This window comes from Onychomys torridus, chromosome 5 (genome assembly GCF_903995425.1).
Source record: "Onychomys torridus chromosome 5, mOncTor1.1, whole genome shotgun sequence".
Lineage (NCBI taxonomy): Eukaryota > Metazoa > Chordata > Mammalia > Rodentia > Cricetidae > Onychomys > Onychomys torridus.
The window spans coordinates 70032072-70045898 of NC_050447.1; the positions used below are offsets into that span (position 1 = coordinate 70032072).

The following is a 13827-nucleotide window of genomic DNA, read 5'->3' on the forward strand; positions in this document are numbered from 1 at the left end:
GACTGACTTGGAACTCGCTCTGTAGACCAGGGTGGCAAAAGAATGCAAAAGATGATTAAAAACTGCTATTAAAACAATGTTCAGATCACCTCCATTCACTATGAAATGGATTGTTTCATGTTATAATTTGAGAACAATGAAATCACTGCCATAATGTATTAGTTATCTACTTTCCTATGTGGCAAATTATCCCGAAGTATAGCAGCTAAAGAGAGAAACCAACATTTGTTGTCTCGTGTACAGACTCTATAGGGGAAGTCCAGGAGCAGCCAAGCTAGGGAGGAAGGGGTCTGGCTCAGTTTCTCATGAGACTGCACTTAAAATGGGCTTGGCAGGCCATTTCCAAGATGACTCAGACACATGGCTGTTAGGAGGCCTCCATGTGTAGGCCTCCCCGGAGGCCTGCTCACTGCATGGCAGCTGGCCTCCCCCAAAGCAAATGACCCAGAAGAGAGCAAGGCATGAGCCACAGTATCTTTTATGACCTAGTTTCAGGATCCACCAACCATCCTCCTGTAACATCTGAGTTACCAAGGCCTGCCCTGTGGTGGGAATAGACCACAGAAGAATTTCAATACCAGGACATAAAGATCATTGGAGCCAAGTGGAGGCTGGTAACCACACAGGCAGAGGAAGTGGCTTAATGCATGGGAGAGTTCAGGGAAAGTAAGACTTTTATCTAGGTCCAAACACTCAGGGAACTGTAGACGAATTTCTAAATGGTCTTATTAAATAAAAAGCACGGAGCCAAATATAGGGGTGAAAGCCTTAGAGATCAGGGAAATAGGAATAGCCACCAACCAGCCTTACCTCACCAGCTCTGTAGCTTTCAAATGTGAGCTACTTCCTGTCTTTCCCACACCTTTATTGCTTTGCTGTTCTGCCCTCTCATTGGCTATCTCAGCCTAGCTACCTCACTTCCTTGTCACTCACTGCCTATCTGTACAAACCTCCAGGTCTCTATGGTTGGTACTGGGATGAAAGGCGTGTGTCACCACGCTTGGCTCTGTTTCCTAGTGTGTCCTTTAACACACAGAGACCCTGCCTGCTAAGTGATAGGATTAAGGGCTTGTGCTACCACTGCCTGACTTTGGTGTTTATTTAAAATGGCTTGCTATTTCCTCTGATCTCCAAGCAAACTTTATTTATTAACATACAAATAAATGATCACCACATTTCAGCACAAATAAAATATCACTACAGGGAACTAAACCAATTTCTTTTTTGAGACAGTCTTGCCATGTAGCCCAGGCTAGGCGAGAACTTCACGTCCTCTTGCCTCAGCCTCTGGAGCACTAAGATTACAGGCGTGTGCTGCTGTGCTTAGCCAGGTTTTTCAAAGACTGAGGACTATTGAGCTCATTTGAAAAATGATGACGAGTCCATATTTCCAGGACTTTTTAAAGACGGGGTCTTGCTGTGTAACCCAGGATTGGCAACACAGACCTGAACAGACGTAGGATTCTCCTGCCTCCATCTCCCAGGTGCTATCCTGAGGACCTTTAATAAGGTTAAATGAGCAGCCAACATAAGACTTAGCACAGTTCTGGAGTTGTGTATTTATTTATTTGTTTGTTTGTTTGTTTGTTTATTTGTTTAATTACTTTAAATGTAGCTTAAGACTAACATTCTGGTAAACCATTTGCTATCTGTTATTTCTGAATACTGTTTTTAAAGAATATTTTACTGAATTAATGATGCATGCATTCCTTAAGCCATTTGTATCAGTTCAGTTTGGTAGTTCCAATTGCTTAAAGCACCCACATACACACAACTTGCTTGCATCTACTGTTTAACAGCATCGGAAAGCCATGTTTTAGTACAGCAGTTAATGGCAGAAGTCTGTGTCATACCCAAATCCTATCCACAGGTGCAGCACTAACCCCAACCTCAGATAGGTCAGGGTCAGAACATCCCTGAATCCGTGCTCATCTCCATGGTAACTTACTTACCTTTTCCTCTAACAGATGGAGGTGTACTGTTCCGATTTTCATGCTGAAAGAGCAGCAAGAGAGAAGATTCATGAAGAAAAGGAGCAGCTGGCCTTGCAGCTGGCAATTTTGCTGAAGGAGAGCAATGACTTTGAGGATGGGGGCAGGTAAGACAGAGCAAGATGAAGTGTGCTGGGTAAAGCAAGCAGGTCAGCACTCATGGGCACGCCATAGAAGCCGGTCCTTACCCACCTCTGAGATCTGCTTGCTCCACCTCATCTGCTCATGGGTCACACTTAGTTCACCTGAGAGCAAAGCTTGACAGGAGCCTGCAGGAACCTGGCCAACTTCCTTGCTTCAAAATAAAATAAAATAAAATAATGAAGATAACATTATGCGTCCCAGTATCTTACCTGGCCTTAAATTGTCTGTTTTAAAAGAAAATACTAAATTCTGACTTTAAAAACTTATTTTTTTACTTTGTTTGTTTGTTTGTTTTGAGGCAGGTCATATCCTGTAACTCAAATTGGTCTAGAATTTGCTATATGCTGTCCTGGAACTTGCTCTTTAGACCAAGCTGGCCTCAAACTCACAGAGCTCTGCCTGCCTCTGCCCCCCAAATGCTGGGATTAAAGGTGTGCGCCACCCCTACCCTGTGAGGTTTTATGGGTTTTAATTTTTTTTTCTCTTAGCAAATGAAATAATTTGCTCTACTGAATTGCCATGTAGTGTCTTGATCCAGAAATATGTCACTTTTCTCTGATCCACTTTGCTATCAATAGAGAGTTTGGTTATTTCCTGATTTTAGAAAGGCCTGATTAGTGTCTTTGTCACATTCTGTCCTGGTAGTAGTTAAGAATCAGGTTAGAGGGGCTGGAGAGAAACTCAGTGGTTAAGAGTACTGTCTGTTCTTCCAGAGGACCCAGGTTCAAATCCCAGCACCCATATGGCACCTCACAGCTGTCTGTAGCCTCAGTTTCAGGGGACCCAACACCCTCACAAGGACATACATGCAGACAAAACACCAATTCTCATAAAATAAAATTAAAAAAAAAAAAAAAATCAAGTCAGAGCCAGGTGGTGATGGCACACACCTTTAATCCCAGCACTTGGGAGGCAGAGGCAGACAGATCTCTGAGTTCCAGGACATCCAGGACTATACAGATAAAGCCCACCTATAAATAAATAAATAAATTAAATAAATGAATGAATGAATGAATAGATAGATGGATGAATGGATGAATGGATGAATGAATAATAGAAAGAAAGATAGAAAGAAGAGAAAAGAAAAAGAAAACAAGAATCAAGTTAGTCCTGAGTTTTGGGTGGTGTCACTTTGTTCCACAGCACTGGTGGGTGAACCCAGGGCCTCCTTGTGCATGCTAGGCAAGCACTCTGCCACTAAGCTACATTCTCAAGTCAGTTCTGGTTCTTATGAATGTCAGCCTCACATTCGCCGCTTAATGGTGTCCTGTTGCAAGGTTATGGTACATCACAAGTAGTGTTGCTTTTGATCCCAGCAGGCAATCCTTGATGGAAATGCAGAGCAGGCATGGGGCAAGAACCAGTGACTCTGACCAGCAGGCTTATCTGCTTCAAAGAGGTGAGTTGCCTATGAGCTAGGATTTCAAGGGAAAACTCCACTACATTGTGTAGAATGTATCCCAAATCAAACCAGTCAAAATATGGCACCTCGTATTTCCCCAGAATTCCAATCTCCAAAACCCTCCCATTTCAGCCCAGACTCTTCACCAGCCACATGTCACTCCATGTACTATGTGCTGATCTGAATCACCCTCTTCAACTCACTCTGAGCCTCTATTTGCATTTATTTAGAAAGGTTTTGCTTTGTCTTGTTTGTGATGCTAGGAATTGAACCCAGATCCTCATGAAATGCTAGACAAGTCCAGGTCTTAAATGCATGGTGCTAGATTTATTATGCAGTAACAATGTTCTGGAATTTATCGTAAGATATCAAAAGGGAAGTGTTGTCTTTGAGTCTACATAGGAAAAAATAATAATAAATCCAAAGATCTAACATAGCTAGGAACGAAATTATTGGCAATGCTCTACCGACAAGATGTCATCTTACATTTCACAGGATTAAAAAAGGTTAAGTACTAGACCATCCCCAGTGCCTTTCTCATTCTGTTTGGGTTTGTTGCTGGTGCTGTGATAACATACCCCAACAAAAGCTACATAGGGAGGGTTATTTTAACTCAGGTTTCCAGGCAGGCTATCATCCATCATTGCAGGGTAGTGAGAGCAGTTGGAACTTGACAGTCACCTCACAGCCACTGTCAAGAGCAAAGTTAATGCATGCGAACCTAGAACTCAGCTAGCTCTCTCCATGCTTACCTAACTCAGGACCCAAACCCCAGGAATGGTGCTCCCACTGTGGGTTTCCCATGTAATCAACATAATCAAGACAGTTCCCACAGACATGCCCACAGGCTAGCCTGAGCTAGAGCCTCACTGAGACTCCCTTCCCAGGTGACTCTTGATTATGGCAAGATGACAATGAGAAGTAAATAAAACTGATTACTTCTGTAGAACTACAGTTTAATCACCAGCTTTGAAACATTAGTATATATAGTAAACTGTTAAATCTGGGGGCAGTCTCTCTGAATGCCATTTTGCATTTCCTCTCTGTCTGTCCCTCCCTCCTTCCCTACGTCTCCTCCAGCCCTAGCCAAAGTCTGTTTATAGGAAAATAAGTTAAAAATAAGTTTAGCAGCCAAGTGTTGTGATTTATGCCTGTAACCCTAGTACTTGGGAGGCAGAGACAGGAAGATTGAGGACTCTAGGCCAGCCTGGGCTAGTCTTTCTCAAAAAACAAATAAATAAATAAAACAGATTAATAGACATACATGAAAGTATCACAGTGAAACCCACTGTTTTGAATAATTAACATGCATTGGAGCTATATAAATAATAAAGGAGCTAGATAGATGATGACTCAGCAGCTAAGAATACTTGTTGGTCTTTCAGAGGACCCAAGTTCAGGTCCCGGCACCCACATCAGGACACTCAACACTGCCTGGAACTCCAGCTCTAGGAGATCAGTCCTTCTGGTCTCTGTAAGCACCTGAACACACACAACACACATACAAACATACATGAATTAAAAAAAAATAAAATGAATAATTTACATATACATGTATATACTGACTAAAAACAAAAATCCTAAATCACAAAGTAAATACAAACAATAAACAATGTGTTCATGGAGCATGTGCAGAGGAGATAGGTAGCACATGACCTGACATAAATATTACCCGGGGCACTTTCAGCATCAGGGAATAAAAGCTAACCTGTCTCCAAAAGTTAGGTTGGAGTATGGCAGAGAAAGATGCTAGAAGTCAACCTGTGGCCTCCACATGTGTACGCACAGTTGAGCATACCCACACACATATGTGCATACAAAAATCTATACCCACCCCACCCCCACCCCACACTGCTTGCTCCAGTGATAGTGAGCTTGCTGAACATTCCTAAGGCCCTAGTTTGACCCTCAGTATTGCAAACAAATCAATAAAAACGCCCAAGACTTGCTCACCACAAGCCATGTAATAGCCTTCTGTGTCATAAGTTCAAGCAATGTGCTTTGAAGCAAACATATGTTAAAGGCCATTTTCTTTGTTATACTCCAAAAATGACGCTTGAGGGCTGAACCAGTTACTAGTCTAAGACTCTAAAAAGCCAAAAATGTGGTCCACAAAGGTCACATAAAGATGCCCTAAAAGCAGAAGCACTTTTCAGCATCAATGGCTTTTTTTTTTTTTTTTTGATCAAAGATCTTCTTAGAGTTGGGATGCATTTCAATTATGTTTTGTGAAGAACATCATGGCAGTGGGAACATGTGGAGGAGGAGGCTCTTCACATGGTGGTGGACAGGAAGCAGAGATGAGGACAGGGTCAGGGTACCCCAGAGCCCTAACACACATGCACTGACCTACTTCCTCCAGATAAGCTACACCTTCTAAAGGTCCCACTCACAATTCCAAGGACCAGTGCATGAGCCTCTGGAGAGATGCATCATACCCACAAGGCCTTCTGCAGAGTCAGGGGCCCTCCTCTTAATTGTGCTGAATCTCCCCCCATACCTGAGGCTGGCTGCACCTGCTACCTTTTCACCCGGCTTCCCCACCTCATTGATATCCCAGCACAGAGTGGTACTTTCATACAGCTACTGAATAAAGGAGATTGTTGTCTGCTTCTGAGAATGGGCATGCCCTTCTAGGAGACCTTCCCAGCTTGTTTAATCACTCTTTTGTTTATATCCCATCCATCTCTTACTCTTGTGGATTTAATTCTTTTTGGTTTTTGGAGACAGGGTTTCTCTGTGTAGCTTTGCGCCTTTCCTGGAACTCACTTGGTAGACCAGGCTGGCCTCGAACTCACAGAGATTCACCTGGCTCTGCCTCCCAAGTGCTGGGATTAAAGGCGTGCGCCACCACCGCCCGGCTGGATTTAATTCTTAATAGTATGTGTCTTGTCCTGTGCCTAGAATTGAAACTATGATTTATTTCACAGACCTTGAGCTTGAGATGCAGTTTAAATGTTACTATTTCTAGATTTCTCTGTGTGCCTAGTCATAATTTCCACTAATAACCCAAAAGTATGCATTTGTATCCCACCAGATACTGATTACTAAGTTTAACAGATGCTCACGTTAACCATCTGTTAGGAAATTCAGGCCAAAGTGCTCTTGAGATGGAACTGATGGCACATGTCACTTCTTGTTTATTCCCAGGAGCCGAGGACATGAGTTGGGGACAGCAGCAGCCTCGGAGTATTCCGATTCACTCTTGCCCCAAATGTGGAGAAGTTCTGCCAGACATGGACACGCTGCAGATCCATGTCATGGACTGCATCATTTGAGTGTTGTGTCAGCCCCCCAACTGTTGGTAAATGCCAGATTGCTCCTCCAAGACTTGGACTTCTGTCTTATTTGTTGTCACACAGATATTTTTGTCACATTATCCTTATTTCAGGAGAAAGAAAATGTACCCGTCCTAAGGAGACCATCTCTGGACTGACACGAACTTACAAAGTAGAATCTAGTTACCGCCCTTCCAATAAGAGATCCAGTGTTTTTATGTTCCCTCAGGAGAGTCACTGAGAGCAGTCAGCCAGAATGACATATATTACGAACCTTTACGAGACAGGAAAAGGAAATGGTCGGGAAATGTGTCTGGAGTGCTTTTCTAGGCAAGTCTTCACCCTACAGACATGTTGTATGTATGATTATTCAGAGGCTGCCATATGGCTCTGCCTGAGCTATGAGCTTTCTGTGGCTGTCAGGCCAGGTGAGCATTGGGATGTGGCTCAGGAATGGAGTACTTTCCTACAGCTGGTCAATGTGACCACACCTTCAGTCTGTTTTGTACTGGAGGTGTATGGGCTAGTATAGCACATAGTTTAATTTTAAATAGAGCAGCTCCTTTCTTCCAAGATGAAGTAGAAGCTTACAGACACCAGTTATTACAAAATAAGATTTTGCTACAAGTCTGTCCCATGGCTCATATGTGACCAGTAACATTGTAGTATGTATATTAAGGTTATTAATATAACCTTAATACTGAGATGTTTTATTCATGATAACAGGAGCAGATCCTTTTCAGGGGGTCATCACATGTTCAAATGAGATTCCTGCTAAAATGGTGAACAGAGTCAGGCATAGTGGTGCACAGCACACCTGCAATTCCAGCACATGGGAAACTGAGGCAGGAGATCACCAGCTCATGGCCAGCCAGGGCTACATAAGAGTAAATAGGGATTCACCATATTTTCTGTAAAAAAATTCCAGCAAGAACTAAACAGATCACAAAAGTAAACAGTATCAAGTCCTAAAACATTTAAGAGAACATGAGAAGGTCTGCTTTGGTTTTGTTTACCATGAGATCTCTAAATACACGCAGCTGTGTATTTAAATAGAGTCAAAACAGTTGATTCATCTCAAGGGAACATCCTATCCAAGTTACAGTTATCTCCATGCCTGAACAGTTTCCCACACTGCAGGACAGTAAAACACTGTACTGGTTCAGCAGTGGTTGGGTTTGATTCTCCCACTTGCACCCTAGAGACAGTGTTTGTTAATGACATTTCTAAAATGACAGTGAAATTTTTTCTTTTCTTATAGTTTCTAGTACAAATTTCTTTATTATTTTATGCTAGATAAAGTAGATTTCTATAGTATCCCAGATAGAGGAGGAAACCAAATGGTTTCACAATGAAGTTACTGGGAAAATCCTTTCATTTTGTTCAAGTACAATTATCTGATAAATCCAAACTGTGAAGTGAGAACTCAATGGTCTTAATAAGGCCATTTGTTTGATCATGAAGAGGATTAGAAATGAAGACAAGTTCAAATCAAGACGATTGGAGAGATGCCTGTATACCATCTTTGTAGCAGCATTTTCTGCAGTAGCTAGGATACAATGCACCTAGGTGTCCCTTCACCTAAAGAAAATGCAATACACATATATAATGAAGTAGTATTCAGCCTTTAAGAATAAGGATTCTTATCACTTTAACATAGATAAACCTGGAGGACATCATGTCAAATGAAATAAGCCAGTCATAAATACCACATGACCTCACTTATATGTGGACTCTGAAAAAATTGACCTCATAGATGCTGAGAGCTGACTGGTGGTTAGCAGCACGTGAGGGAAGGCGTGAGAAGGGTGAGAGGGTGGTGATCAAAGGGTATGAAGTCTCAGGGGAGATGCTGTAGTGATCGACTGCACAGAACAGTGGCTGCTATAATTGTATAGTAAACAACTTGTAAATGCTGTGTGTGTGTTATCTGATTTATTGAATCTACTAAGGCCTTGTTCCATCTTACCAGTTAGCTCCAAGTCATAGGACCTTTGTGCATGCTATTTTCTTTCTTCCTTTTCTTGTTTTGGTTCTTTTGAGACCTGCTTTCACTATGTAGCCTTGGTTGTCCTGGAACTCACTAGTTAGACCAGGTTGGCTTCAAACTCACAGAGATTCCCTCCTCCTTCTTGACTGCTGGCATACATCACCATACCCAGCTTATGCATGTTATTTTTATGCCTGGTCATCATCCAAGTGTGTTAATAGCATGATTATCTGCACATGCTAATCAGACTTTTGTCACTGTGACAAAGTCTCTGTCAGAAAACTGGAAAGGAAGAAAGCCTGCGTTTGGCTCAGTGTTCCAGCCAGGGCAGGTGTGGTGGACCTGGGCAGCTCACACCATGGGAGGCCAGGCAGCAGAGAGAGATGCCCGATCCCATGGGCTCCCCACCTGCTGGGTAGTGCTGCTTATGTTTAGTGCCACTCTGTCCCTCTCTGGAAACTCGGGAGAGCTACTAATCTCCAGGGTTCTTAGCAATCTATTCAAGCTGACAATAAAAGTTACTCTTTGCAACCCCTCAGGTTGCCAGGCTTGCACAGTGAGCACATTACCAACTTAGCCATCTCACCAGCCCCACATCCTTGTTAACATTTGTTAACATTTCGTTCTTTCTCTTTCTGATAATGGCTTTCTTAACAGATGAGATATATATCACTGTCATTTGGCTTTGCATTTTCCTAGTGGTCAGTTATTTTAAGCCTTCTATATACCTGTTGGTGAGTCTTTGGAGACATGTCCGTCTACTCTAGTCAGTCCTTTGCCCATTTGTAAATTGCATTATTGGGTTTTGTTCCATTTCCAGAGCAACATGTTTTGGATATTAACCACTTTGTACACCTGCCACCCCCACACGCAGAGTTTGCTTAGCAAGCATTTCCTATCATTCAATAATTGGTCCTTTCAACTCTGATTATTCCTTTGCCCAGACTTCTTTTATTCTGATGGAGTTGAATTCCACTTACTTTCAGTTTTTCTTCTGCTTTTAATAAATGACTAATAGTGAATGACTGTTGAGCACGAAGACTAAGCAGAAGAGAAAATCTGTATCATACAATCCAAAGCCCAGCGAATATCACAAAGGGAAACCAGAAGATGGGGAGGGGTGCTATGATACTCTGGCCATTGCCTGAACTCATAGCTAATGGGGATACCTCCACAATACCTACACAAGATGGGACTCCTGTGAACATGCTTTCACAGATGAAGAAAGTGCTCACAATGCCCTACCTGTCCTTGAAGAGCTGTTGACAGTTAATGGGTTGCCAGAGGAAGGGGAGTCATTCTCCTTAGTAATGTAATCACTGGTAAGTTGCCCACACATTAGTAAATAACTCCTGTCTGCGCTCATGTAAGCAACCCTGAAGAATTCAATGGTTTCATTAAGACCTGTCCATAGCAGGAGGGTTAGTTGGGAAGTAGGCAGCAGGAAAGGACAGAAATCAGAGAAAGTCAGGGAGGATTATCTGATCAAAACACATTGTATTCATGTATGAAATTTTCAAAAAATGTATACATATAAAAATTTCAAGATATCAGTTTTTCTAACTTAATCTATAAATTCAATGTGATTCCAGTCAAAGCCCTAGCAAGCTATGTTGTGGACATCAACGAAATGACATCTAAATCTTAAATGGCAGGGTATTATAAAAGATCTGAAGGAGCCAGCACAATTTTGAATAATGAAGTCCAAAGCTTTGTTAAGTTCCTGGTTGTTGCTACCATTTTGCTATTAAGATGTATTCATTATTTATTTTGGGACATTAACCACTTTGTGTACGTGTGTATACATATATATGTATATATGTATATATAGTATATATATGGCTTTCAAACAACCTCAGTACACTGAGAAACTATAATCAAGACTAGAGTATTGGCAATGAAACAAATAGATAATAAAGAATGGAGTATGCAGAAAGAATCAAACTCAAATGCAATAACTAATAGTTGAGGATGAGAGCAGGGCCACATGAAGGGTGGGGGCATCAGGATGAAGACTGTTCTATCCACTCTGGCTGCTCTGGCCATTGGTTCCTCTACTTCTCAGTTTTTGGCCTTCTGCACCAGAGGCTCCTGGAACTCACTTTGTAGACCAAGTTGGCCTCAAACTCACGGAGATCTGCCTGCCTCTGCCTCTGAGTGCTGGGATTAAAGGCGTGTGCCACCACCGCCAGGCACCTGAGGCCCTTAATCTTAGAGGAAACTGCACTAGCTTCCGGAAACTCTGTGAACCACTGAAAGCATGCAAACTCTTGACAGTATATATTTTTCTTTTCTTTTTTTTACTGGAGCTGAGGACCGAACCCAGGGCCTAGCAAGTGCTTTAATTTCTCAAAGAGGTTCATGTGTACCCCCATTACTGCCCTCCCCCCAAAATTAAGAACCACTACATGGGGGTCCCTGTTTGTAATACCACCACTCGGGAGGCTGAGGCAAGAGGACTACCAGGAGTTCAAAGCCAGTTTGGGCTAAATGGCAAGACCTTATCTTAAAAAAACACAAAAAATCCCCGCAATATTTTAAAGCTAATGTGTGGGCCCCAGTTTTTCTCTAAAGAGAGTGAAGCCTCTCTTCAGTGCCTGGATTGAAGAGAAGCAAGCTGCCCCAGGTCCTTTCCTCACCATTCTCTTTCTTCGTGTTGGGGTTTAGCTATGAAGTGTCCTCCCCAAAAGATTCCTGTACTGAAGTTCTGGCCCCCAGTAGAAGCGATGTTCAGAAGACCATTTGAGATCGTGAGGATTAATCCATTGATGGATTCCAGGTTCTAGTAGACTGATGGGATATGGTGGAACTTTGGAAGGCAGGGCCTAGTTGGAGAAAGGTCACTGAGCACAGGAATGATAAACTTTGTTCTTGGACTTCCTGTCATCCTGCTTCCTGGCTGCACTGAGGTGAGTGAGCAGCTCTGCTCAACCACACCGCACCTCTTCCGCTGTGCTCTGCCTCATCAGCCATACCCTTGTGCCCCACCAAGGTCTAAAAACATCAGAACCAAAATCTTTCCTGCCTTAAGTTGTCTCAAGTATTTTGTCACAGAAGTGAAAAGTCTGCCTAACATCCACATATGCCATTCTGAAATCAAAACCAGACTCCATTAAATATGTTCTTCCCATGTTCCCCACTAAAGTGCATTACCTCAAGAAACACCCAGTTGCATAAGTCAGAAATTTATCGGCCAGCTCTACCTCCTTTCTCTCCCCCTGATATCCCACATTCAATGGATTCTGAATCTACTTCATTTTTTTTTTTAAATCACTACCTCCTCTTTCCTCAGAATCACCACTAAACCAACTTCCACACAGATTTCGTGGTTCTCTACACCCATCTGTGCTTGAGCACTTGGATTGATAGATACTGCTTCCTGTTCCTATGTTGCATGGGAAGCAAAGTTACCTGTAAAGTTAAGGAGAAGAAAGGAATTTCAGAATACCAACAAGAGTTAGTTTATCTAGACAGGAGGTGGTGCACGCCTTTAATACCAGCACTTGGAAGGCAGAGGCAGGCAGATCTTGAGTTCGAGGCCAGCCTGGTCTACAGAGTGAGTTCCAGGACAGCCAAGGCTACACAGAGAAACCCTGTCTCAACACCCCCCTCCCCAAAAAAGAATTAGTTGATCTAATTATTGCAGTCTCTCCATTACTGTGAATTTTTCACACTGATATTACTCACAGGCTCTAATGATGATGAGACAGAGTTCATAAATGGAGCATTGGTATCCATGGTACAATAGAAAAACCCTGTACATGGCAGGATTCTTTGTTTTCTAGTCATCTTGAAGCTAGTTTTAATTATGCAAAAAACCGAATGTGACCACAAGAGATAGATATACTGTGTTATCTAAAATCAGTTGGAGGAATTTAATCTCTGAATAGTGTCACTTGGCACTGGGTGTGGTAGCTAAAGCCTGTAATCCCAGCAATCTCGAAGCTGAGGCCAAAGGTTTCAAGAATTCTAGGCCAGGGTTTGAATATAGCTCAGTAGTAGAGTGGTATTGCTTAGCATACATGAACTCCTAAATTCAATTATCATCACAAAAAGAAAAAGAAGAGGAGAAGGAATCCCGAGACACACCAGGCCCTGCTACATACTGTCATAAAAGAGTAAAGGGGGCAAGGTGACTCATGCCTTTAATCCCAGCACGTGGGAGACAGACATGTGGATCTCTGTGAGTTCAAGGTTCACCTGATCTACATAGAAAATTCCAGGGCTGCATGGAGAGACCCTGTCTCAAACAACAACAAAATTGGACATGGAAGTATTCTTATTATGGAGGCTAAATGTTCTGCATTTGGAAACTTTTTTTAGTACTATGTATCAACACATTTTAAGATGTAAATATATAAAGTTTGAATTTGGTAAAGAATGATCTGATAAATTATTCTCAACTCTGACATAAATCCTAGTTCCCCAAATGCACACTATTCTAGGAATATTGGTTTCTGAGTCCAAAAATATCATCTAGCCTTCCCTCGTTCTACAGATGGTGAAACAAAACCTGAAGAGATGTTAGTTTCTGTGTATGTCAGACATAGTGAAAAGTAGAAACTTTCGTCTCTCTGTATTTAAATCCTAATATCTAAACTGGACGCGAGATCAGTAAAGCTGGTTCAGACTTCGATAGGTCCCCTTGCTTACATCGGGGAAGCCTGTGAGGAGAGGAGTGATGAGTGGTAGAAGTCTAGGCTTCTGTAGTTCTTACATCAATTTGAGGGAGATGGGTAAACCCTGCAGCTCAGGAGAAGGTAACAACGCTTGAACTTCTCCGCGCTAGGGGGCGCTAGACGCTCTATTTTAGTTACAGGAACCTGAGGCTTCGCCAACCGGAAATTCTTTGCCCATAACAAAGATGGCGCCTGGTGACCTACACCAATCAGGTTGCTCTTCTGAGAGGCGGTGTTTTACCCCCTCCCAGAATCAGTGTCATCGTACAATTCCGGCGTAGCCAATCAGAGCGTCCTCCACAGACGAGCGCGTGACGTCAGAGGTGGGGCGGAGCCGGTTGCG

At 42.5% G+C, this 13827-nt stretch overlaps 1 protein-coding gene across 1 annotated transcript in view; it reads left to right on the forward strand.

The window, feature by feature from the left end:
- The window catches only part of Optn (optineurin), a 37765-nt gene extending 30900 nt beyond the window's left edge, over positions 1-6865 (forward strand). The window contains exons 12-14 of the mRNA XM_036188558.1: positions 1968-2098; positions 3452-3534; positions 6688-6865. Coding sequence (XP_036044451.1) covers positions 1968-2098; positions 3452-3534; positions 6688-6815 — 342 coding nt within the window. The 3' untranslated portion in view covers positions 6816-6865. The remainder of the gene's footprint in view (positions 1-1967; positions 2099-3451; positions 3535-6687) is intronic.
- The last annotated feature ends 6962 nt before the right edge of the window (positions 6866-13827 follow it).